Below are 24502 nucleotides of genomic sequence, written 5' to 3' on the forward strand. Positions count from 1 at the left end.
CAATGCGCCTTTAGATCTAATATTAGATCCAATCTTTTATCCTCTCTTCTTCTCAGCTTCTTGGATCAAGTGTGGGGAGATGTGCTGGTGTGTTCCTGAAGAGAGGATAAAAGATCGGATCTAATATATATATTGGGACACTTTAATAATTGGCACAGAGCACTTTTATATATCACGAATATCACCTGTATATATATATATATTATAAATAATATACTATCACCATAAGCACTTTATTACTATTATTGATCATAATATTTATATCACTTGAAAATGTTTTGAATAATATACCATCACTTTAAGCACTTCATTAATGATCAAGATATTTATTTATGAAATATTATCAGAATATTTTTATATGATTTTGATATATAAGACACAGATTTAATTTTTACACAAGTTTTTACATTTGATTTATACACCGTTTAAACATCTACTGATATATATTTATTAACCATCCCTGAAGCGCGGTACCCTCCCCCTGTTATTTATTCTATTTAACTGTATGGTCATCAGTAACGGTGCAAGCAGCATTAAGGGCACATACCTTCAATATCTACCAGGACAGCGCAAAAATCATATCCATATAAACAAAATGCTCAGCAGAAGTGCTGTGGAATTTCCTGGTAGAGGGCTGCACTGACTTTGGACTCGATTAAAACACAGTGGACCAACACCAGCAGATGGCATGGCTGCCCAAATCATCACTGACTGTGGAAACACTGGACCTCATGCAACTTGGATTATGTGCCTCTCCACTCTTCCTCCAGACTCTGGGACCTTGATTTTCAAATGAAATGCAAAATGTACTTTCATCCGAAAAGAGGACTTTGGACCACAAAGCAACATCTCCCCCAAATTTTTGAATGGCCTTTTCTTCACAATCCTCTCAAGGCTGCGATTATCCCCTTGTTGCTTGTGCACTTTTTTTCTACTACACCTTTTTCCTTCCACTCAACTCTCCATTAATATGCTTGGAAACAGCACTTTGTGAACAGCAAGCTTCTTTAGCAATGACCTTTTGTGACTTACCCTCCTTGCGGAGGATATCAATGACTGTCTTTTGGACAACTGTCAGGTCAGCATCCTTCCACATGATTGTGTAACCTACTGAACCAGACTGAGAGACCATTTAAAGGCTCAAGAAACCTTGAGCCCCCTTTTACATTGCAGCCCATTGCTGGCAACGGCACCATCCGAATCGGTGCGACGCTGACTTTGCGGTGCCGCAGCAATTTCCAAAAGTAGTTCCTGCACTACTTTTGACGACTTTGGGGGGATTTCAATAGACATCTGTGCATGAACTCGCACAGATGTCTTTGAAATCGCCCCCGAACTCGCAATGAAATGCGGGTTTGAAATGGTGCAAGTTCGGCTGAACTTGCACCATTTCAAACCCACCTCAAATGTGAACGTACTCTTACAGGTGTTTTGAGTTAATTAGCTGATTAAAGTGTGACACCACGAGTCTACACTGTTGAATTTTTTCACAATATTCTGATTTTCTGAGATACTGAATTTTGGGTTTTCACTAGCTGAAAGCCATAATCATCAAAATTAAAAGACAGAAATGCTTGAAAGATATCACTCTGTGTGTAATAAATCTATATAATTTGTTAAACTTTTTGAATTGAATTACTGAAATAAATTAACTTTTTTATGATATTATAATTGCACCTGTATATTTTTTATAAATAATTTGTATAATAGTTGACTTTTAATTAATATAATTAATTTATTCTTGGCCATTATCGGCACCTTTTGAAGCGCTGTTAATAATCCTGATTGCTGCATGTTTGTTTTTTGGATTGTGTGAACCCCTCATAATGGGTACAGCAGGTGCGTAGAGTTGGGCACTCGGTATAGAGATGGTAGGAACACCTTATAATGGTTACAGCCGGTATGCAGTGTTGGGAACTCAGTATGGTGATGGTGGGAACCCCTCATAATGGGCACACCAGGTGTGCAAACTTAGGAATTCAGCACAGGGATAGTGGGAACCCCTCATAATGGACACAGCAGGAGCGGAGACCTGGGGACTTAGCACAGGGATTGTGGGAACCCTTCATAATGGACACAGCAGGTGTGAAGACCTTGGGACTTAGCACAGGGATTGTGGGAACCCTCCTAATGGGAACAGCAGGTGTGCAGACCTGGGGACTTAGCACAGGGATTGTGGGAACCCTCATAATGGGCACAGCAGGAGCGGAGACCTGGGGACTTAGCACAGGGATTGTGGGAACCCTCATAATGGGCACAGCAGGTGTGCAGACCTGGGGACTTGGCACAGGGATTGTGGGAACCCTCATAATGGGCACAGCAGGTGTGCAGACCTGGAAGCTTAGCACATGGATGGTGGAAATTCCTCATAATGGGCACATCAGGTGTGCAGACCTGGGAACTTGGCACAGGGATGGTGGGCACCCCTTAATAATGGGCACAGCAGGTGTGTAGAACCAGGAACTCATCACAGAGCTCTCACCAATCGAGTTCCTAAGGGATAGAAAAGACTGTTTACCTCTCCAGCATCCACAGAAATATCTGTTTTGAGTGGTGTGACCCTTAATAATCCAGAATAAGCCACATGTTTCTTTCACTGTCAGAGTAAAAGAAATGCTCTCCGTACTCTGCACGCACATGAAACATGAAGGCTGTAGATGACACCATCAGCAAAGCTATTAGCTAATGAAAGAAGCAAGGTGAAGGTCTTGGGGTAAGCCACCTTCTCTATATAGAATAATGATAATGTATATTGTATATGAATATAACTGGATTATTTGGATGGCAGGGTGCCTCACTCACGCAGCTCCTTTGCTATAATTATATTTCCATTTAAGTGCTTTATACAGGTAACCAGCAACCCATGTCAGCTATAAGAGGAGCCTTGGCATACCACCTACCCTAGATGCTAGATTTGACGTTGTATTAATGTACCAGCAAACCCCAAATACACTCTGCAGTATATGAAAGAGCTGCACAGTACACAGGCTGCTGATCCTGCTTCTAATCCCCATGTGTACTGAACATTAAAGAGAAAATATAATGTACATTTATATGTATAGTTAGACGTGTTCCTGCCTTTTGCTGTCTGTGTTCCGTTGCAAAGATTTGCTTTAATTTCCTGTTCTAAAACTATAACAGTAAATGCAAGGAAATTTTCTCCTTGATGTCACTCGAAAAGGTGTCCCCTATGCAAGATTCCCACTATTTCAATTTTGGTGACCACACTTTGGGACTTTCTCCATTACGTTCAGACCCCGGCGACACGACTTGGTGGGGCGACCGCTGTGCACTGCGACTTCGGCGCGACTTGCACGGACTTCATATAATTGAAGTCAATGCAAGTCGACCTCCAGGTCGCCCCAAAGTAGTACAGGACCCTTTTTCTAAGTCGGAGCGACTTGTGTCACTCCTATTAGAAAGGGTCCTGTACTATTCAATGGCGGGCGACCGACCGCGACTTGTCAGGCGACCTAGTCGCTAGTGTGAATGGAGTCTTAGCCTGGGTGATAAGGGTCACCAGGACTAACTGAGTACAATTCCCCAGCATGACATAGCTGAATGGTAATCTGCTTATATTTTGTCTTCTTGGTTTCTCCCCATTTCCCCCACATCAACATTTTGGATGAAGTTTTTAAGTAAAAGCTTTCTGTATGTATTACATACTTTATTTTAGATTGGTGATGTCATCACCTGGTCTCTGTGCTTTCTCTACAATGCAGGCAGATCATGACAGGTAGGAGGGGCCTCCAGGGGGTTGTACACAGCTTCCAGCAAAAGCATCAGTTCTCTTAAGAGCCTTCAGCCCTGGAGCAGTGGGCTGGCTCTAAGAAGAATTTTTGTAAATACCAAAATGCCTTGTCGGGAAGAGGTCAGTCTGGAGGAGTGGCATTCCTAGACAGGCTGTTTTTGCATGTAGATCGCCTAAGGTAACCCCCACATATAATGCTAAGCCTTCATAATTGACAGGTCTGATATCCAATTAATGAAAGGGTTGGGCCTCGGACAGACAGGTTGGTGACGAAAGGGCCAGGTAATGTTGGATGTCCAACCAGGAAATGGGGTGGGCTTCTTTTGACCTGCTTTAGCTTCTAACGCACAATGGGAGAAGATCACAGTGTGCAGTGAAATCAGAGTAAGTGCAAGACGGAAGAAAAGGCTGGAGGTCAGAATTTAAAATGAAAAGTTAGGCTTTAGATGTATGCTGTAAAATTAACCTAAATAACAGGAAAGATTAGACTAACTACACTGCTCCTAGTAGTATGGTACACTTTAACTCTAACCCATAACTGGCTTTGTTTCTATATTACTTTTCTGTACTATTCAAACATACTGGCACAATAAACGCTTTTCATTTATATCATTCCAAAACTCAGCTTTGGTAAGTCCATGCGTTTGGTCCTGACACATCTTCTGTCTTGTCTTTGCAGTCAGCCCCAATCAGAACGCCCGGCCCTGTAAGCTGCCCTGCTCCCTAAGGACCTCGTGCTCCAACTGCACCAGCAACGGCATGGAGTGTATGTGGTGCAGCAACACCCGGCGCTGCGTGGACTCCAATGCGTATATCATCTCCTTCCCTTACGGCCAGTGCCTGGAGTGGCAGACCAACACCTGCTCCCGTAAGTAATGGAGACCCCTTGCGTGGTCTGCTGCCGCTAACTGTAAGCAAAACAACAAAGGATTCAAAATGTTGTTACTGTATGTGGACTGCCCTTCTCCCAGGAAGATTATATCTAAACATGCCATTGGCCTTAATCATACAAACAACAGAGATAAAATATATTTGAGATCCATAATAACGTACAGTCTATACAGTACCTACTGAATTCCAGCTAAAAGCAAGGAAAGCGAATAACCTGCTGATAAACCTTTTCTAGGTATTTTTAGTCCTGGGTTTGCACATTGCTGGATTGTTGATGCCTTTACACTGATCAGTTTTTTTATGCACTTTTGGAGTTTAACCACCTGCGGATCGCTCACAGTAAATATACCTCAAGCGGGCGACAGGTGCATGCACAGAAACATGCATGTGACCAGCCTTCTGGGTCAGGGGCGCCCCCTGATGACCCATGCTGTTATGGGACACAGCACGAGTTTAACAGCAGATTTCCGCCAATGATTTTGGCTGAAACCTGCTGTTTATCGGTGACCAATTGCACATAGAGTTCTGTGTTCACAAAAACACAGAACTCTGTGTCCATAGAAACAACGATCTGGCTGTTTCATCTCCTTGAAAAGCAGGAAGAAAAAAATCAGCCTGATCAGAAAGTAAATGCAGCACACATGACACATTAATAGGCACACAATTAACCCCTTTTATGCCCCTAGATGTTAACCCATTCCCAGCCAGTATCAGTACAGTGTCAGTGTACGGTATTATCACTGTATTAGTAAAACTAGTGATGTCGGTGTCTGTTAGCACAAGATTGCCTGCCACCTGTCATGGTCACACTATAAGTTGCTGACTACCACCATTACAGCATAGGCTCTATAGCTGCATAAATTCCAATATATATACCATAGTTTGCAGACGCTATAGCTTTAGCACAAACCAATTAATATACACTTATTGGGAGTGTTTTTTTTGGTCTAAATTTTATGAAGACTTTTTTTTTTTTTTTCATTGGATATGTTTTATAACAAAGTAGCAAATATTTCTGTATTTTTCATATATATAATCAAAAAACAAGTGGTGATCAAACATTACCAAAAAAATCTCAATTTGTATAACATAAAAATGATATAGATTTTATTTGGGTACAGCGTTGCATGACCGTGTAATTGCCAGTTAAAGTAGCACAGTGCGGAATAGCAAAAAATGCCCTGGTCATGAAGGGGGTAAAACCTTCCGGAGATAAAGTGGTAAAAAAACGGAACAAAAACATGAGGCGTTGCAGAAAATTGTAGCCATGCTACATTGCTACATTTTTTACAGCAGTGCACAGCACAGCATCAGCAAGAGTTGTGGTATATAAACAGGGCACATGCCCTAATACAGTTGTCAACGATTTCCTCTCTAGTGACATTTGTAAAATTTTGGATTTCCCATCACTTTCTGTGACCTAGGGAATTAGGTTGAATATCTTTAACAGAGAAAGTTGCAGCAATACAAACCTGATAACAGGGGTTTTGTTCCTTCTCCACACTGTTCAGGTCTCAGATTGGAGGGAGCCTGGTTGGAGATCTGGGGCAGACAAAGACAGGAGGCAGATGTGGCTGGTGCCCTTGTAGTTTGTTGGGGCTGCCCTTTCAGTCGCTGCCACCCACTGTACTTCTACTTATGTTCCAGCGTCAGGTGCTGGAAAGCTCATTCCAGTTCCTGGTACCAGTAGCAGAACTCAGACCAAGGCACCCCCAGTACAGGAGAGTGGGGGAATCTATCCCTTCTTCTGTTTCTAGTCATGTGACGAAGAATCACATGACAGAATTGCAAAGAAATTGTATGTGTATATATACAGTATATATATATATTGTATATATATATTAGACTTTCTCAGTGTGCTCTATTGTGTGCCTGGTAGAATTCTAAAGCAGTTGAGGAAGAGGAAAGGAGAAAGAGGTGTGGATCTGAAGTATGAAGTTAAAGGAGGGTTTATCTAAAGTCTGAATGGGTTAAAGGATAATTACACCTTTGGTAACATGTTACTAAGAGCACCCAATGATCCCCAGCTGTGACAGCAGGGGTAGGGGGGTATTTTCCCTGCACTCGCTGTCACAGTTTAAAAAGAAGAGCTCCGCCCACACAGCTGTGTCATTCATTCACAGAGTTCTGTGAATGAATTAACTACAATTACTGTCTTCCACTGTGGCAGATGGCTTGTAGTTCTCAATGTACTGCGAGGGCGCTGGTGAGCACTCTCGTAGTTTATTTTTCTTCCTGCTTTCCAGTAACTGTCTGCCCTTACAGGAGGCATGGGCACATAGCTATAATGAGATTCTGCAGGATCCTGGCTTTGCACCCAGGATCTGCTGATTGTGAGTGCAATGCTTAGCAATCTCCAGAAAAAAATACATTCACGTTTTAATTTTTAACATTTTTTAAGCACTTAAACACCAGGCCTATTTCTGACACTTGTTGTTTACAAGTTAAAATTAGTATTTTTTTCTAGAAAATTACTTAGAACCCTCAAACATTATACATTTTTTTAGCAGAGACCCTTGAGAATAAAATGGAGACTGTTGCAATACTTTGTCACACAGTATTTGCGCAGCAGTCTTACAAAGGCAATTTTTTTGGGAAAAAACACACTTTTTTGAATAAAAAAATAAGGAAACAATAAACTTAGCCCAATTTTTTTCTATAATGTGAAAGATAATGTTATGCCGAGTAAGTTGATACCTAACATGTCATACTTCAAAATTGTGCATGCTTGTAGAATAGCAACAAACTTTGGTACTTAAAAATCTCCATAGGTGACGCTTTAACATTTTTTACAGGTTATCAGTTTAGAGTTGCAGAGGAGGTCTAGTGCTAGAATTATTGCTTCCGCTCTAACTATCGCAGCGATACCTCACATGTGTGGTTTGAACACTGTTTACATATGTGGGCGCGACTTGCGTATGCGTTTGCTTCTGCACACGAGCTCGGAGGGACAGGGTGCTTTACATTTTTTTTTATTTATTTAACTTTCTTTTTTTTATTTTTACAAAAAAATAAAAATAAATGCCATCACTTTTATTCCTATTACAAGGAATGTAAACATCCCTTGTAATAGAAAAAAGCAGGATAGGTCCTCGTTAATGTGAGCTCTGGGTTCAAAAAGAAAAAAATTGTCCCTCCTTTAAGGTCGTTTGAGGTCGCTCTGGTCTTTCAAGGGCATAGATTAGAGTGGGGGCCATCTTACCCTCACTCGACTTCCTGCCCATCACTGTAGGGGATCGGATGGTTTTCCCCACTACCGACGGCTCCGGTAAGCAGGGAAAACGACCAGGAAGCAGTGGGAGGGGGGTTGGCACTTCTCCCACTGCCCATAAAACTGATCCTGTGGCCAATTCACCGCTGGGACCACTTTTATGTCAAAGAAGACCATCTGCGGTGTAAAAAAATACTAGGGTTATGGCATCTATCTGCTGCCATAATCCCGGTATTTAACGTCAAAGTAGCAACGTAAATACACGGTGGGTGGTCTGGAAATATATGTGCATCTATGTATTTATTTTTTTTTTTAAAGGTGAACTTTAAATCGGAACTTCACCCTAAAGGGGAAGTTTCACGTTATTCCCGCCTCCCGAACTTTTTTGGAGGAGCGGGTACCTGGTTTTGACAGATATTCACTCCCACTTCCAGTCGGATCGCTACAGTGGATCCACCGGAAGTTTTCCACATCACAGGTCCCAGAAGTCTTCATTTACCATTTACAAAGCGTGGCTCACGCATGCGCAGTGGGCAGCCTGCTGTGAAGCCGCAAGGAATCACAGCTGGCTGCCCACAGTAAACATACAGATGAAGAACCGGTTGAGTGAGGACGGTTATGGACCCCTGGGCAGGTAAGTGTCCTTTTATCAAAAGTCAGCAGCGCCAGTATTTGTAGCTGCTGACTTTTAATTTTTTCCAAACAGGGTGAAGAACCTCTTTAAGGGGGTACGGGATCTGAGGTCTAAAGGGGTTAGAGAGGGGGCCTGAATTTAGTTCTGAAGGGGTTATAAAGGGGGGGGGGTGGTGGCTTATCTTCTGTATGTAGTGATTGAAGAAGATGGGGGGTGCTGATTTGAGGTCTGCTGGTACACACACACCCCCAAGGGGAAGACATTTTTTTCTTTATACTAACACTGACATATGGGTATTTTCTTCTCCCACTAATGCCGGGCCTTTTCTTTCTCACGCTAACTGTAGGACATTCTTTCCAGTAACTGACTCCACTGATCATTGATGTCAGGCATTCTTTCTTTCATTAGCCAATAATGGCAAGTTTTTTTTTCTTCTACTGACCAATGGCACTGGGCACTTTTCTTCCCTCTGACCAGTGTTTCTGGAGGTTTTTTCCCTACTGATCACCCATGCTGGGGTATTTTTACAACCATATCGTAAGGCTTCCCCTCAACTTTGCCACTTTAACTTCAACATTGATTATTTATGGTTAATGCCATACCAAATATATTTAATACAAAGCCATACAGAACCATACAAAGCACAGTTTTCCCTTATAGAGAATATGGGGATGTTGGGTGACCATGCTATGGCAGTGAAGGAAGGACATGGTCTAAAAGGCTCTTTGCCAGTTCTCTGTATCTGGTAATCATTTGAGGCTCTTCAGCCAGTTGTATGACACAGATAACGGGAAATGGACCAAAGGGGTCCGCAAACAAATGGGAACAAACCGGTTCTTGGCAAGTGTCAGGGTGACATTTGCTGGTGGGGAAATAAATGGGATTACAAGTAAATGAATACATTGTAGAATCACTTCTATAGAATGTACTGGCTGCTCGCTGGAGGTCATGAGTAACTACGCACAGTGAACGCCACAGACAATGCTGCATGTTACAATTATATTTACTACCTGATAACCCCACGACACGTTCTTACTGAGGCCGCCGGTCTTTCTCCTCAAACACAATGCTTTACGCTCAGTTCCATCCATAATAATTACAGCATTTGTATTCATACAGTACCTGCATGTCCGCTGTAACAAAAGCACCGGCATTTAATTCACTTTTCATTCAGCGCTGTCTGATGAAAAAAATGCATATTTTTATTAAATAATCCTAATGAAATTTGCAGGCTGTCCGTACGGCGCTGCACAGACAGGGCTCTCAGCAAGATTTTTATTGTCAGGATTAGACACGATTTCCATACTTAAGCAGACCATTGGAAAGAAAAGATTTAAAGCAGTAAACCACATTTAGCTCCTTATTTCTCATGTTCCTCATACACTCCAAAGTAATTCAGCTGTCCTTCAAATCCTCATCTATGTCCTCGCAAACACATGGCTGCAGATGTTCAACACTTCAAAGTTATTCCACAAGAAAACAAGATTTCCTGTTTCTTGTAATGATAAAAAGTGATGAAAATATGGAACATTTCTTCACTCCAGTGCACACACACCTCATGTGTTGCACAGAGTGCTTCAAACCAGAGCTTCACCTAGAATCCGAATAGCAGAGTGAGCAAATCTTTCTAGGATAAATATAATCCTGAAAATGTATGAGTGAATTCAGAATTGAAGTGCCACTCTGTAATATAATTCCAAATTCCAGTTAAATTCCAATGATAAATTGTTTGCAAATGCAGTTTGTTTCAGGGGTGTTAGCCTGCTGTCTGCTTCCGGTTCTCTCTCCACCCAGAGGCAGCTTGTGTCCTGGCTGCTGGGCAACAGGACACAAATGGCGCTTTTCCTCTGCATGGAACCGAACAGTTTGGCTTGCTTTTGTGCTTTTCCACTGCTGGTACCTCATGGTACGGTGTAGGAACGGTACGGTACGGTACGGCGGCACTTTTCCACTGCATGGAACCGAACGGTACGGCTCTCAAAAACAGTACCACCTCGATTGTGGTTCCAATAACCATATCCCATAATCCTTTGCATGCAGTCACTACTAGCCACTGATTAGTCAGAGAATCCCACCTACCCCGTTGTTATCCCACCCACTTAACTTTAGTACTACTTAAGTGGAAAAGCAAACCATCCGTACCGAACCGTTCCAACACCGTACCATGCGGTACCAGCAGTGGAAAAGCAAACCGGGCTAAGCAGGGCCGAGTAGAGCCGAGCCGGTACTTGCAGTGGAAAAGTGCCAAGTGTCTTATTCCCATGCCAGCCTTCTCAGAATGCCAGGCAACAGTACATAACCTGATCCTCTTCTTGCCAGCTGGCTTCTTGGTTGGTGAACAACGATATGCAGCCTCCTAGTTCCTCCGTACGCTTACTCTCTGTCAACCTGTACTTTCCCAGGCTTCCTTGTGACTTGCCAGGTAATGTGTCTCTGCACACACCCATCTGGGTCTTTAAATTTGCCGGCGGAGGAGGTGCCATTTTTAACCTCATCAGCCTGTGCCTCTGTGTTTATGATAGCATTTCCTGCTGACTAAGTACACCTATTTAGTTTGTTCCTGTTGCTGAACTTTGCTACATTTATATACCTTTATTTTCTTGCTGCCTGCCGTGACCTTTACTTCATCCACCCATCCCTCTAATGTCTGCCGCCTGCCTGACCTTTTCTGCATTCATGGATACCTCTTATGTCTGCTGCCTTCCCTGACTTTTTCTATGTTCATAGATATCTCTGTCTGATTCCTGCCCTAAACTTTGCTGCTTCCGCATATACCTCCACTATCTGCCACTGTAACTTACCTTTGCTGCATCCATGGATACCTCTTCTGTCTGCCAGCTGCCCTGCCCTTTCCTTCATCCATGGACACGTCTAATGACTTCCACCTGCCCAGACCTTTGCATTTTCCATGGATACCTCTACTATATGGCGCCTGCCCTGACCTTTGCTATTTCTTTGGATACCTCTACTATATGCTGCCTGCCCTGACCTTTCCTTCATCCATGAACATCTCTAATGACTTCCACCTGCCCAGACCTTGTCTACTTTCATTAAAACCTCTACTATATCTTGTCTGTCCTGACCTTTGCTATTTACTTGGATACCTCTACTATATGCCACCTGCCCTGACCTTTGCTGTTTCCATGCATACCTGTACTTTCTGTCGCCTGCCCTGACCTTTGTTACGTGCTTTAATACCTCTACTGTCTGCAGCCTGTTTTGACCTTTGCTATGTCCATGAATACTTTTACTATATGCTACCTGCCCCGATCTCTGCTTTGTCAGGGGATACCCATACTATATGCCATCTACCTTGACCATTGTTACATCAATGGATACCTTGAAAAGAAACAAAGAAACCGCGCACTTACATCATCAAATACATATCACCACAGTGAATAAACAAAAGTGAATAGACAAATAAATAAATACATCTTCATTTCAATTCTAAAAAAAAATACATAAAAATAGTGAAATCCATATACACTGCTCAAAAAAATTATAGGAACGCTTTTTAATCAGAGTATATCATTAAGTCATTAAAGTTCTGGGATATTGATCGGGATATTGATCTGGTCAGTTTAGTAGAGGGGGCTGTTAATCAGTTTCAGCTGCTTTGGTGTTAATGAAATTAACAACAGGTGTACTAGAAGGGTAACAATGAGATGACCTCCAAAACAGGAATGGTTTTACAGGTGGAAGCCACTAACATTTCTTTCCCTACTCATCTTTTCTGACAGCTTTTCACTAGTTTTGCATTTGGCTAGGGTCAGTGTCACTACTGGTAGCATGAGGCGACACCTGGACCCTATAGAGCAGTGATGGCGAACCTTGGCACCCCAGATGTTTTGGAACTACATTTCCCATAATGCTTAACTACACTGCAGTGTACAGGAGCATCATGGGAAATGTAGTTCCAAAACATCTGGGGTGCGAAGGTTCTCCATCACTGCTATAGAGGTTGCACAGGTAGTCCAACTCCTCCAGGATGGCACATCAATATGTGCCATATGCCAGAAGGTTTGCTGTGTCTCCCAGCACAGTCTCTAGATCATGGAGGAGATTCCAGGAGACAGGCAGTTACTCTAGGAGAGCTGGACAGGGCAGTAGAAGTTCCTTAACCAGCAGGACCAGTATCTGCTCTTTTGGGCAAGGAGGAGCAAAATGAGCGCTGCCAGAGCCCTACAAAATGACCTCAAGGAGACCACTGGTGTGAATGTCTCTGACCAAACAATCAGAAACAGACTTCATGAGGGTGGCCTGAGGGCCCGGTGCCCTCTAGAGGGTCCTGTGCTCACTACCCGGCACCATGGAGCCTGATTGGCATTTGCCATTGAACACCAGAACACCCTGAGCACTGGTGACAGACATGAAAGGGTCTGAAGAAGCCGTGGAGAATGTTATGCTGCCTGTAAAATCGTTCAGCATGACTGGTTTGGTGGTGGGTCAGTGATGGTCCATGGAGGGACGCACAGACCTCTATAGGCTAGACAATTGCAGCCTGACTTCCATTTGGTATCGGGATGTAATCCTTGGACCCATTGTCAGACCCTATGCTGGTCCAGTGGGTCCTGGGTTCCTCCCTGGTGCACGACAATGCCTGGCCTCGTGGCGAGTGTATGCAGCTACTTCCTGCAGGATAAAGGAATTGATATAATTGAATGGCCCCCACGCTCGCCTAACCTAAATCCAATAGAACACCTCTGGGACATTATGTTTCGGTCCATCTGACACGGCCGAGTTGCACCTCAGTCTGTTCAGGAGCTCAGTGTCGCCCTGGTCCAGATCTGGAAGGAAATACCCCAGGACACCATCCCTCATATCATTAGGAGCATGCCCCAACGTTGTCAGGCATACAAACACGTGGGAGCCATTAAAACCATTTTGAGTTGTTGCAATGAAATTTCAGCAAAATGGACGAGCCTGCTGCATAATTTTGCACTTTGTTTTTTGGGGTGTCTTTGAATTCAGCCCTCTTTAGGTTGGTCATTTCCATCTAATGATGTGGCATTCTTTCTTCCCTAACACATTACCCAGTCCATACAAGTGTAGATATCAAGCATGATATCTTTCCCCATTGAGATCTGATGTGTTTTCAAAGAGTTCCTTCAATTTTTTTGAGCATGGTATAATCCCACACGTGATTAGTGTCCTCAGTAAGTATAGGAAAGGTTCCTCTCCACCAGCATGCAAATGCACTATACACTCACCAGACTTAATTGACCCCTATTACAGGGAGTCAAATTGTACATGAGAAAATCCAAGATGTCATACATGAGGTCACAGAAATGATTTCACAATCAGCATGTATTGTATAGGAATCGCCGGTTTGCGCTCCACCTGCGTTCCAGCTGACTGAAATGACGTATCTCAAATACCATTGAACGCCGTTTCGTCAGTCTATGTCTGTTGTCCTCAGGGATTCCCTGTCTTCTTTGATGTAAGTGCAATACAACCATCTTTTTTAAATAAATGATTTGATATACTGCACCATGAGAGGGTTTCTTCCTTTCCCTCTCTATATGGCAACACTGGAGCTTTGAATATGCTATTAATATACATATTGAATGGATGACAGCTGCGGTTTGAAATCATTCCTGTGACCTCATGTATGACATCTTGGATTTTCCCATATGCGCAATTTGACTCCCTATAATAGGGAGTGTTGGCCTTTAGTTGTACTTTAATGACAGATGGTTGTTTTACACACACTTGGATATTGATTTGATTGATCAGAAATGATTGATAAAAAAATTCCCCAAGGCTGATTGATTTGCCATCATGGAAATCGACCAAAAGCCCACCACATCGATTTAGTAGAGAGAAAATGGTGTGTTATTCCTAGTTGCATTGAATGATCAATTAAATGATCTTGCTGATATGTGTTTGGCCACCGAAGGCTCTTTTCAGACGGAGCGGAATCCGCCTGCTCAGCGTGGGATCTCTCCGCTGATCCTTGCCGAGCAGACAGATGACAGGTCCATGTCTGCTTTGCTATGCAGAGCGGACACAGACACAGCCTGCTCTCCTCTATGGGGCTGTCAGATTAAAACGGACTGCATTGGCCATTTCCATCTGATTTTCATCCAATCCGATTCGCTGGACAGATGGCGAACATATCACCATCCATCTATTTTTATCAGATTTTTTCTGATCAGATGCCCGGCGGATGTCAGCAGGCACATCCGCCGCCCCATGTAGATCAATGAGTGGTCCCATCAGGTCCGCCTGAAAAACTGACAGGCGGACCCGATCGGTCCGCTGGTGTGAAAGAGGCCTTAGCATATAGCTTAGAATATAGCCTTATCAGTTTCCTTCACTGGAAGCATCTGATCTCAATCATTTGAGGGGGTTTCACATACTTTTGGCCATATGTTGTAATTATCAGTAATTGGGGGACATGCTGTGACTTTGCCAACCCTCATCTTTAGCTGCTATAAACGCTGAGAAGGATGCTCCTAAATCTTCTAACTGTATATGGCAGTTAAAGGCATTGGGAATGCCATAAGTAACCTTTTTCTTTTTTTTTTTTTTACTGAAGTTTTTATTTTACTTTCAGAATGGTTATATTTTATGGTCAGTTTAGATGCAAATAAAGCTTAGCGTAAGGGCAGGGACATAGAGAACGGACCGGAGAGTTAGTAAATTGACTCTTCACTCCAGCCTCATCTCTCAGAAATCCAATATTCTATGCGGCATTGAGATTTACGGATTTTTATGGGCAGTGATTATGAGCACTCTAAAATTAAAGACGTGGCAAACCTTGGTGTCGCACAGCTCATCTTTGTCATCACCCAGCTAGAGCCATAGCGCCTAACGAATTCAGTAATAACAACAATAATATAAGTCCTATAAAGCACCTAATGTCTCACGGCGGGGTCTCGCTTCATGGAAGTAGCAGACACCAGATCCTCGCACACTGCTGAGAGGTTAGCCTGACCTTGCCACAAAGGTTTATGGTGGCAGCACGCTGGATTTGTGATCTCTTAGACTAATACATCACAGACTGATGCTGGAATAGACCGGAACGGGCTGCAAAGAGTTCAATAGTTGATGCTGTACATATAAGGTGTGTTTGATAAATTATATATAGCAAATAGAATGTCGTCACACCTTAAAGGGTTCATGGCTGTCCTTTTCATCCTTCTCTACATTGTAAGCCCATGACCTGCAATAGGAAAAAGCAACAGGACTATTTTAAATAGATGTAAACAGTGGTGGGATTCAAAAATTTTAGTAACCAGTTCCGAATTTCAATGCACAGTGACCAGTGTGCCCCCTTTCAATGCAGAATGACCAGCGTGCCCCCTTTCAATGCACAGTGACCAGCGTGCCCCCTTTCAATGCACAGTGACCAGCGTGCCCCCTTTCAATGCACAGTGACCCGCGTGCCCCCTTCAATGCAGTGACCAGCTTTCCCCCTTTCAATGCAGAGACCAGCGTGCCCCCTTTCAATGCAGAGACCAGCGTGCCCCCTTTCAATGCAGAGACCAGCGTGCCCCCTTTCAATGCAGAGACCAGCGTGCCCCCTTTCAATGCAGAGACCAGGGTACCCCCCTTTCAATGCAGAGACCAGCGTACCCCCCTTTCAATGCAGAGACCAGCGTACCCCCCTTTCAATGCAGAGAGACCAGCGTGCCCCCTTTCAATGCAGAGAGACCAGCGTGCCCCCTTTCAATGCAGAGAGACCAGCATGCCATGCCCCCACCGAGACCAGTGCACTTACCTGTAGTGGCGGCTTCTCTTCAGTTCCCGCGTCTCCTCGAGTCCTCAATCCTCCCGCCTCCTCGGCCAATGGCATGTGGTTTACCTTACGGCCAATCAGAAAGCGGGTCTCGGACCCGCTTCCTGATTGGCCAGGAGGAGGATCCGTGTGACAATAGCGAATTTTCATTCGCTATTGTCACACAATGGGTGGGTTTGGGGCGCACTGCTCTGCCCTTTGCTGCAGCCAAATTGTAATAGGCGGGACTGGGAGGCAGCGGCCTGGAGGAGAAAGGGGGTGACGTCACTGGTTGCTAGACGCTAAGCGGCTCTAGCCTAGCAACCAGTGCAGTGTGTGGGCTCCGGCCGCCTCCCCGCAGAGAGAGAGCGCTGCGGCCACAGGCAGGGACAGAGGCAGAGAGAGCCAGAGCGGTTGATACAGATGGTCACAGTAAGGCGGTTCGGCGAACTTCCAAATGTTTAGTAACCGGTTCTGCGGAACCGGTGCGAACCGGCTGAATCCCACCACTGGATGTAAACCCTAACAGAATGATATTTAGTTTGTTCTGTTCATTGTGTATAATGAACAAGTGGCATTTTTAGTAAGGGCCAGTTCACACCACATGCAGGTATGCAGTCCAGTGCATTTTTTTCTCCATCAAAAACGTAGAAAATATGGTTTCCAATGGCATAGTTCACACCAGTGCGGTCAGTTCCAGGGTGTTCCAGTTTCAGAAAAAAAAAGTAGAACATACTGCACTTTTCCTGCACTGGACTGTACTTAATCCCCTCCCACTGGTGAGACTGATGTCCAAAGTTGCATGACAAGTCGCACAAGTGGGAATGGAGCCTTACACATGTTAAGATTAGCAGAACATCTGTAGACAAAGTTAGCACCATAGCCAGCTAGTATTGTAATGTTAGATCTCACTATGAAAATGACGCAAACACACCGGTGTTACCGCCCATAAAAGAAACAGCGCAGTAAATTCCAGAGCACCATGTATACGAGAAACAGGTGGGAAAAGTAAATAAGTCCATAGTGAAGTGGAAAACAAAGTACAAGAGAAAGAGAAGAAGAAACAAAAAGGGGGGGGGGGAGGAATGAGGGAAGAGGAATGGAGACAAGGAGGGAGTCAATGGGCCAGAGAAGGATGTTACCTATACCTGAGAGGCCCCAGAAGGCACAGTTACAAAGGCTTCAACATTTTTGCAGGGATAGAAGAGAATACTTAAATTAACTGGATTGATAGAATGTATGCACTTTTTTCACTTTGTCTCCTAATTTTAGATTATCCTAATTTTTTTTCTTTCAGCACAAAACTGCTCAGGATTCCGCACCTGCGCACAGTGCCTGGAGCACCCCGGCTGTGGATGGTGTAATGATCCTTCAAATACTGGAAAGGGACAGTGCATAGAAGGCTCATCCAGGGGTCCTATGAAGCCCCAGGGCAGGCACTCCAGTGAGATGGTTCTGGATACTGGCCTGTGTCCCCGGGAGAAGAACTATGAGTGGTCTTTTATACATTGTCCAGGTAAGTGACACCACCTAATAACAGACTCGCCAAACTACGGGGGTAATACTAACCCGTTATCACAGCCTCTTCTGTCTTTTGTTAATATATGAAATCCTAAAATAGAACTTTATAACAAAGGTGTTTTATTTTTATTTTCTGGTTTTAAATAGTGCTATACAGGGAAAACTGAGGCAGTCACAGTAGTCTCTGCACCAGAGGAGCTTACACTCCAATGCCCTACCACAGTCACACACTATTATTATTATTATACATGAATGTACTCTGACATATTCTACAGTGCTGTACAGAGAACACTGATCCAGTCACATCAGTCTCTTCAGTAGAAGAGCTTACACTCTAATATCTAATCTAATCTCTAATATCCAATATGGACGCTAGAACAGCTGGTGTTTTTTCTTTTGCTGCTGCTGGAAGGGAGCCAGTGGTGGAACTTTCACATAACGCACCTTCTTCCTTTAATGGCAGGAATGTGGTACAGCTCAGGTGGGAAGGAGGAGGTATTCCACCTATCAGGAGGGTGGTTGTGGATAGGATCCTAGACATGGGATTTAGGGCTGAGGATATTTATGCTTTCATCAGTCCGGCAGGTTCCTATGGATATAATTTATCATTTGTGCATCCAGAATCACTGGATCTGTTTTGGGAACGGTTTGAGCATGTGTATAGGGGCCAGCCGGACTGGAAAGGGCTTGTCCCCAAAGTTGCAGTGTATCTCACGACAGTCCTTAATAAAGAATGTCACTGTCTTGACAAGTAATATGTCTATACACTGAGGATTTATGGGTCTGCTTGAAAAGGTTTGGTAAAACGTTGTGTTCCCTAAAAAAAATTGTGGAAGATAGGGAAATCTAGATGGGTGGGTGGTCAGTGTCAATGAGGTTGAGAGTGTGAGAATGTGGTCCAGCATTTGCCCTCCTCTGCCTGTATTGGTAGAGATAGGCTTACCATCTTCTATCCTGGTCAACTTAAGCTGTGCCATAAATGTGGAGCCAAGGGACATTTCTCCTCTTCCTGTCCAGAACAGAAGTACTCTTTGTGTCAGGAACTGGGACATCTGGCAAGGGACTGTAAAATCATTAGGTGTAACCTTTGTAACAAGGTCAGTCACCCTTATAGCCAGTGCCCTGAGGCTTTGCACAATAAGACCTGAGTTAGTGGAGGAACTCTTCCGTCTGGATAGGGAAGAGTCTTGGTTAGCTGAGGTTGTGCCAGGGGATCCTAGTGTCTGTCCTTTCACAATCTGTGAGGCTGGCTGTGGTGTCAGTGTTCCCCCAGTATGTGGTTCCCCAGTCAGTGTCAGAAAGTGTGGTTGCCAAGTCTGTGTCTGCACCTGTTGTTTTTCCTAGAGTAGTGAAGGCAATGAAGGGTGCTAGACCAGCGTGTATGGTTGTGTCAACCCCTCCTCCTTGGCGTGACAGAAGTGCAGCTGGAGGTCAGCAGATACCGAGGGGTGGAGTGGGTGATGGATTGGATGATTGGGGGGGGGGAGGGGGGGTGGAGAGATGGGAAGGGAATCAGACTGGCTGGTGCAGAATGCAAGGTGAATGATGTGGAAGTTGGGGTGAATGATGTGGGGAGAGGGGTTGATTCGGTTTTGGCTGAGGATTTTCGCTGGCTTTAACGGCCTGGCTATTGAGACCCAGGTGCTGAAGGACAAAGGGTTGGCAGCTTCAGTTATTCCTACTCTAATTAAAGCAAGGAAAGCGACTTCCAGAAAAGTCTATCATCGCACATGGAAGTCTTATATCGCGTGGTGTGAATCCCTTGGGTTTCCTCCACGTTCTTACTCGGTGGCCCGAATATTGGCTTTTCTGCAAAAGGGGGTTGAGCAGAAACTGTCCTTGAGCACTATCAAGGGTCAGGTTTCAGCGTTAGCAATCTTCTTTCAGAGGCCTCTGGCTACTCATTCCTTGGTGCGGAGTTTCATCCAGGGGGTGCGGCACCTGGCTCCGCCGGTGCGCACGCCCTTACCGCCCTGGGATCTTAATTTGGTGTTGTCGGTTCTTCAAAAACCTCCCTTTGAAAATATTAGGGAGATTCCCTTGCTTACTTTATACCAGAAGGTGGCCTTTTTGGTGGCTATTACTTCTGCACGCAGGGTGTCAGAACTGGCCGCATTGTCCTGTCGTTCCCCATATCTGGTGGTTCATAGGGATAAGGTGGTTCTTCGTCCGAATCCATCCTTCCTTCCTAAGGTGGTTTCAGATTTCAATCTAAATGAAGATATTGTGTTACCTTCCCTGTGTCCTAAGCCCAGTCATCCTCGGGAATTTGCGTTACACTCCTTGGATGTGGTCCGGGCGATCAGGGTGTACTTGACTACTAAGGAATCTTTCCGTAAGACGGATTCACTTTTTGTGATCACGGATGGCCCTAGAAAGGGGTTGCCTGCGTCTGCTGCGACTATCTCTAAGATGGATCAGACAGACGGTGGTACAGGCTTATTCTATTAAGGGTCGGATTCCTCCGTTCCCTGTTAAGGCGCACTCCACTCGGGCGCTTAGTGCTTCCTGGGCCTTCCGCCATCAGGCGTCAGTGGTTCAGGTTTGCAAGGCGGCTACCTGGTCGTCAGTTCATACCTTTACAAAATGTTATAAAGTTGATGTGCTGGAATCGGCGGATGCCTCGTATGAGGTTCTGCAGGCCGCTGTTTGAGGAGACCGGTGGTCTACCTCAAGGGTTTTTTTCTGTTGGGTTTTCAGTTGAGTCTCATCCTTTTGTTTGATGAGCCTTTAAGACTTCTAGTTGGCACCGGTTGGGCCTTCTGGATTGGATTTTGATTTCCGTTATCCCACCCCTCATTTGTGGCACTGCTTTGGGACGTCCCTACTGATATTAATCAAAGAGGACTGCGTCTGTCAATTAGCGACAGAGAAAATTGGATTTTTTGTAAGAACTTACCGTAAAATCCTTTTCTCTTAAGCTCATTGACAGACGCAGTACCCGCCCCTCTGTTTATGAGTTGGGTTGGGTTAAATTCTCTGACACTGCTTTGTGACATAACTAACATCCTGTAGCAGGGAGAGAGAGGATATACCCTCTGGGACTGCCCCTAAGGTGTGGCCAGAACGTTTTTCCTGCCTAGTGTCCTACTCCTGTAGGGGGCAGTATAACCCTACTGATATTAATCAAAGAGGACTGCGTCTGTCAATGAGCTTAAGAGAAAAGGATTTTATGGTAAGTTCTTACAAAAAATCAAATTTTTCCAGCACTGCCCTAACTCTCTTGGGCATGGAGTTCACTAGAGCTTTACAGTTTGTCACTGGAGTGCTCTTCCACTCCTCCATGACGACATCACTGAGCTGGTGGATGTTAGAGACCTTGCGCTCCTCCACCTTCCGTTTGAAGATGTCCCACAGATGCTCAATAGGGTTTAGGTCTGGAGACATGCTTGGCCAGTCCATCCCCTTTACCCTAAGCTTCTATAGCAGGGCAGTGGTTGTCTTGGTGGTGTATTTGGGGTTTGATTTTGGAATACTGCCCTGCGGCCCAGTCTCTGAAGGGAGGAGATCATGCTCTGCTTCAGTAAGTCACAGTACATGTTGGCATTCATGGTTCCCTCAATGAAATTTAGCTCCCCATTGCTGGCAGCACTCAATCAGCCCCAGACCATGACACTCTCATCACCATGCTTGACTGTAGGCAAGACACACTTGTCTTTGTACTCCTCACCTGGTTGCTGCCACACACGCGTGACACCATCTGAACCAAATACATTTATCTTGGTCTCATCAAACCACAGGACATGGTTCCAGTAATCCATGTCCTTAGTCTGCTTGTCTTCAGCAAACTGTTTTTTAAGACTTACTTATGCATCATCTTTAGAAGAGGCTTCCTTCTGGGACGACAGCCGTGCAGACCAATTAAATGCAGTGTGCGGCGTATGTTCTGAGCACTGACAGGCTGACCCCCCACCCCTTCAACCTTTGCAGCAATGCTGGCAACACTCATACGTCTATTTCCCAAAGACAACCTCTGGATATGACGCTGAGCATGTGCACTCAACTTCTTTGTTCGACCATGGGGAGGCCTGTTCTGAGTGGAACCTGTCCTGTTAAACCGCTGTATGGTCTTGGCCACCGTGCCGCAGCTCAGTTTCAGGGTCTTGACAATCTTCTTATAGCCTAGCCCTAGGCCATCTTTATTTAGAGCAACAATTTATTTTTTTTTTTCCAGATCCTCAGAGTTCTTTGCCATGAGGTGCCATGTTGAACTTCCAGTGACCAGTATGAGCGAGTGAGAGCGATAACACCAAATTTTACACACCTGCTCCCCATTCACACCTGAGACCTTGTAACACTAACGAGTCGATTGACAACGGGGGGGGGGGGGGAGAAAATGGCTAATTGGGCCCAATCACTTTTGTTGCTGGTGGTTTAGACATTAAAGCGTAACTCCACTTTTGTTGAGTAAAAAAAAAACATTCCACTCTGGGTGATCTATTTACATTACACGGATTATAACAACCTTTGTAGCAGATTCCTACCTTTTGTTATTCTAAAGAAATCATTGTTTGTTTCTCTGTTCTCCTGTGCTGAGTGGGTCTAATGGTAGTGGTTTCGTAATTATCAACCAGCTGTGGCAGCTGCAGGGCACTAATGAGGGAAGCTGCTGGGCCTGCATCACTTTAAACATGTTCCTTTTGGGAGTATCTCACCAAAAATGACATTTTTGTTGCAGGGGATGCCAGAAATCTGACTTGTATTTTAGGCAGACTTCTGGTAAAATTGGTGAGCCAATCACACAAGCAGGAAATTATGTTTCTGGGGTGTTATCAGTATACATGTACAGAACACCTCCAGGCGGCCATATTGCATTGCATTTGCAGAAAAGTACAACCGCTGCAGATTGAAAAGGAAAGGTCATTTTTAATAACATTCAATTTATGGTTTGTGTCACAATTGTATATGCTATATTGTTTTTTCTTGATTTGCTTTTTCTTTTCCCCTATGAAAGATGAGTTACCCTTTATTGGCTGTGTGTTGAGTTATTTTGAGGGGACAGTAAATGTACACTGTTATACAATCTGTACACTCACTACTTTACATTGTAGCAAAGTGTCATTTCTTCAGTGTTGTCTCAAAAAAGATATATATAACATTTTTACAAAAATTCACTTTTGTTAGATAATGTATCTTAGTTTGTATATTTGGTTCTGTTTATGTTTTCTGGCAAAAAAAAGCTAGTTTGTTTTTGTTTTTTTTATACTGAAGTAAGCTACTTTTTCTTTGTTTATATAGAATTTATTTGTTTTGTGTATATATATATATATATATATATATAAATCTTTTTATTATGTTGTATGTTTTTAAAATTTTAATAAACAAAAATTTACACTCTAATGTCCTCAAAGAGTCACACTCTAATATTATTATACATGTATATAGCTCTGACATATTCCGCAGTGCTGTACAAAGAACATTAAGTGCCGGTTCACACTTATGCGATGCGGAAAGGCTGCAAATTCGCAGCCTGTTCCCGCATTGCAAACGCACCCCTGGCAGTTCACACTGCCATATGCGATACGCTGGGGGTGTCAATGAAATGTTAACGACACCCCCAGTTTGATCGCATATCGCAGTGCGATCTTACAGTTCGCACAGGATCCACTGTGCGATCCGATCCTGATGCAGCTGCAAAAAAGGGTCCTGTGCGTGTTTGCTGCGGGTGCAGTGCGAATTTAGCCATACAAAGTGTATGGCTGAACTCGCACCGCACAGCCGATCGCATGTAATGAAGGAGCAGTGCGCTCCGACATTACATGCGATCGCCGCAGCCGCACATATGTGAACCGAACCGACACTAAGCCATTCACACGAGTCTTGACTAAATGGTACACAATACCCTTAGAACCCTCTCTGTACTGGTGAAGGATGTTTTTATTGTCATCAGGCAGAGCGATATTGCAGATTGTATCCTGATGAAGAATGTTTGTAGCTGTTGAGTTCATGGGTCAATAATTCTTATATTTCATATTTCTGTTTGCTGCAAATGTTTTAAAACATTCACTATGTGCAGTGTATTTGCAATCAAAACATTTTAAGAATGTTCATCTCCTTTGATTTAATCAGACACATTATTTGCCATTTGTCAGCCCAGAGGGTACATCACAGAAAAATGTAAAAAGGTCATGTAAAGAGATTAATAAAGTGTTACAAAAAAAGGAGAAATAAAAATAACAGTTACAATACAATAGCAAAATGTCCATTGCTCATATCATTTTGTATGTACAGTTTTGTGCTATTAGTGTTGCACAGTATAATATTAAAGCCTTATTAAACCCCAAACCAAAGATCTAATACTGTATATTGCAGCTTACCAACCATTAGATGTGGTGGCTGCATTGGTTTTCTTTTTTTTTTTTTTCTTCTGTTTTTACCTGGTGATCTGGCCAGTAACACACCACCTGTATTGGAGTGCCCCCACTCTGGATGGAGGAACATAGGGGGGCACCTTTGGAGAGCAGCATTATCAATCTGGAGGGAAGGAGAGTGTTAAATGTATTGGCAGATTTAGATACACTAATAAAATGAAACCAAAGTCCAGGTGACACTTTATAAATAGTCACAGCAGTTTTGTTCCTTTTGGAATAGAGGTTTTTCATAAATAAATAAAAGCTGACCATTATAAGCACCCCTGTCATTAGTAAATGGTTTGTTTCATCCTTCTGGCTGCTACATCTGTAGGACAGCTTGTTCTGTTGAAAAACAACAGACTTACTGGCCAGGTGAAAATAAAGGAAAGAAAGTCTAAAAAAGAAAACTAATGTAGCC

General features: G+C 43.8%; 1 protein-coding gene across 1 annotated transcript in view; it reads left to right on the plus strand.

Moving 5' to 3' along the window:
• The window catches only part of ATRNL1 (attractin like 1), a 1075574-nt gene that overhangs the window by 409694 nt on the left and 641378 nt on the right, over window positions 1–24502 (plus strand). Inside the window, exons 17-18 of the mRNA XM_082267948.1 lie at window positions 4431–4619; window positions 17508–17726. Of these exons, the coding sequence (XP_082124074.1) occupies window positions 4431–4619; window positions 17508–17726 (408 nt within the window). The remainder of the gene's footprint in view (window positions 1–4430; window positions 4620–17507; window positions 17727–24502) is intronic.

This window comes from Pelophylax lessonae (assembly GCF_965119305.1).
Source record: "Pelophylax lessonae genome assembly, chromosome: 9".
NCBI lineage: Eukaryota > Metazoa > Chordata > Amphibia > Anura > Ranidae > Pelophylax > Pelophylax lessonae.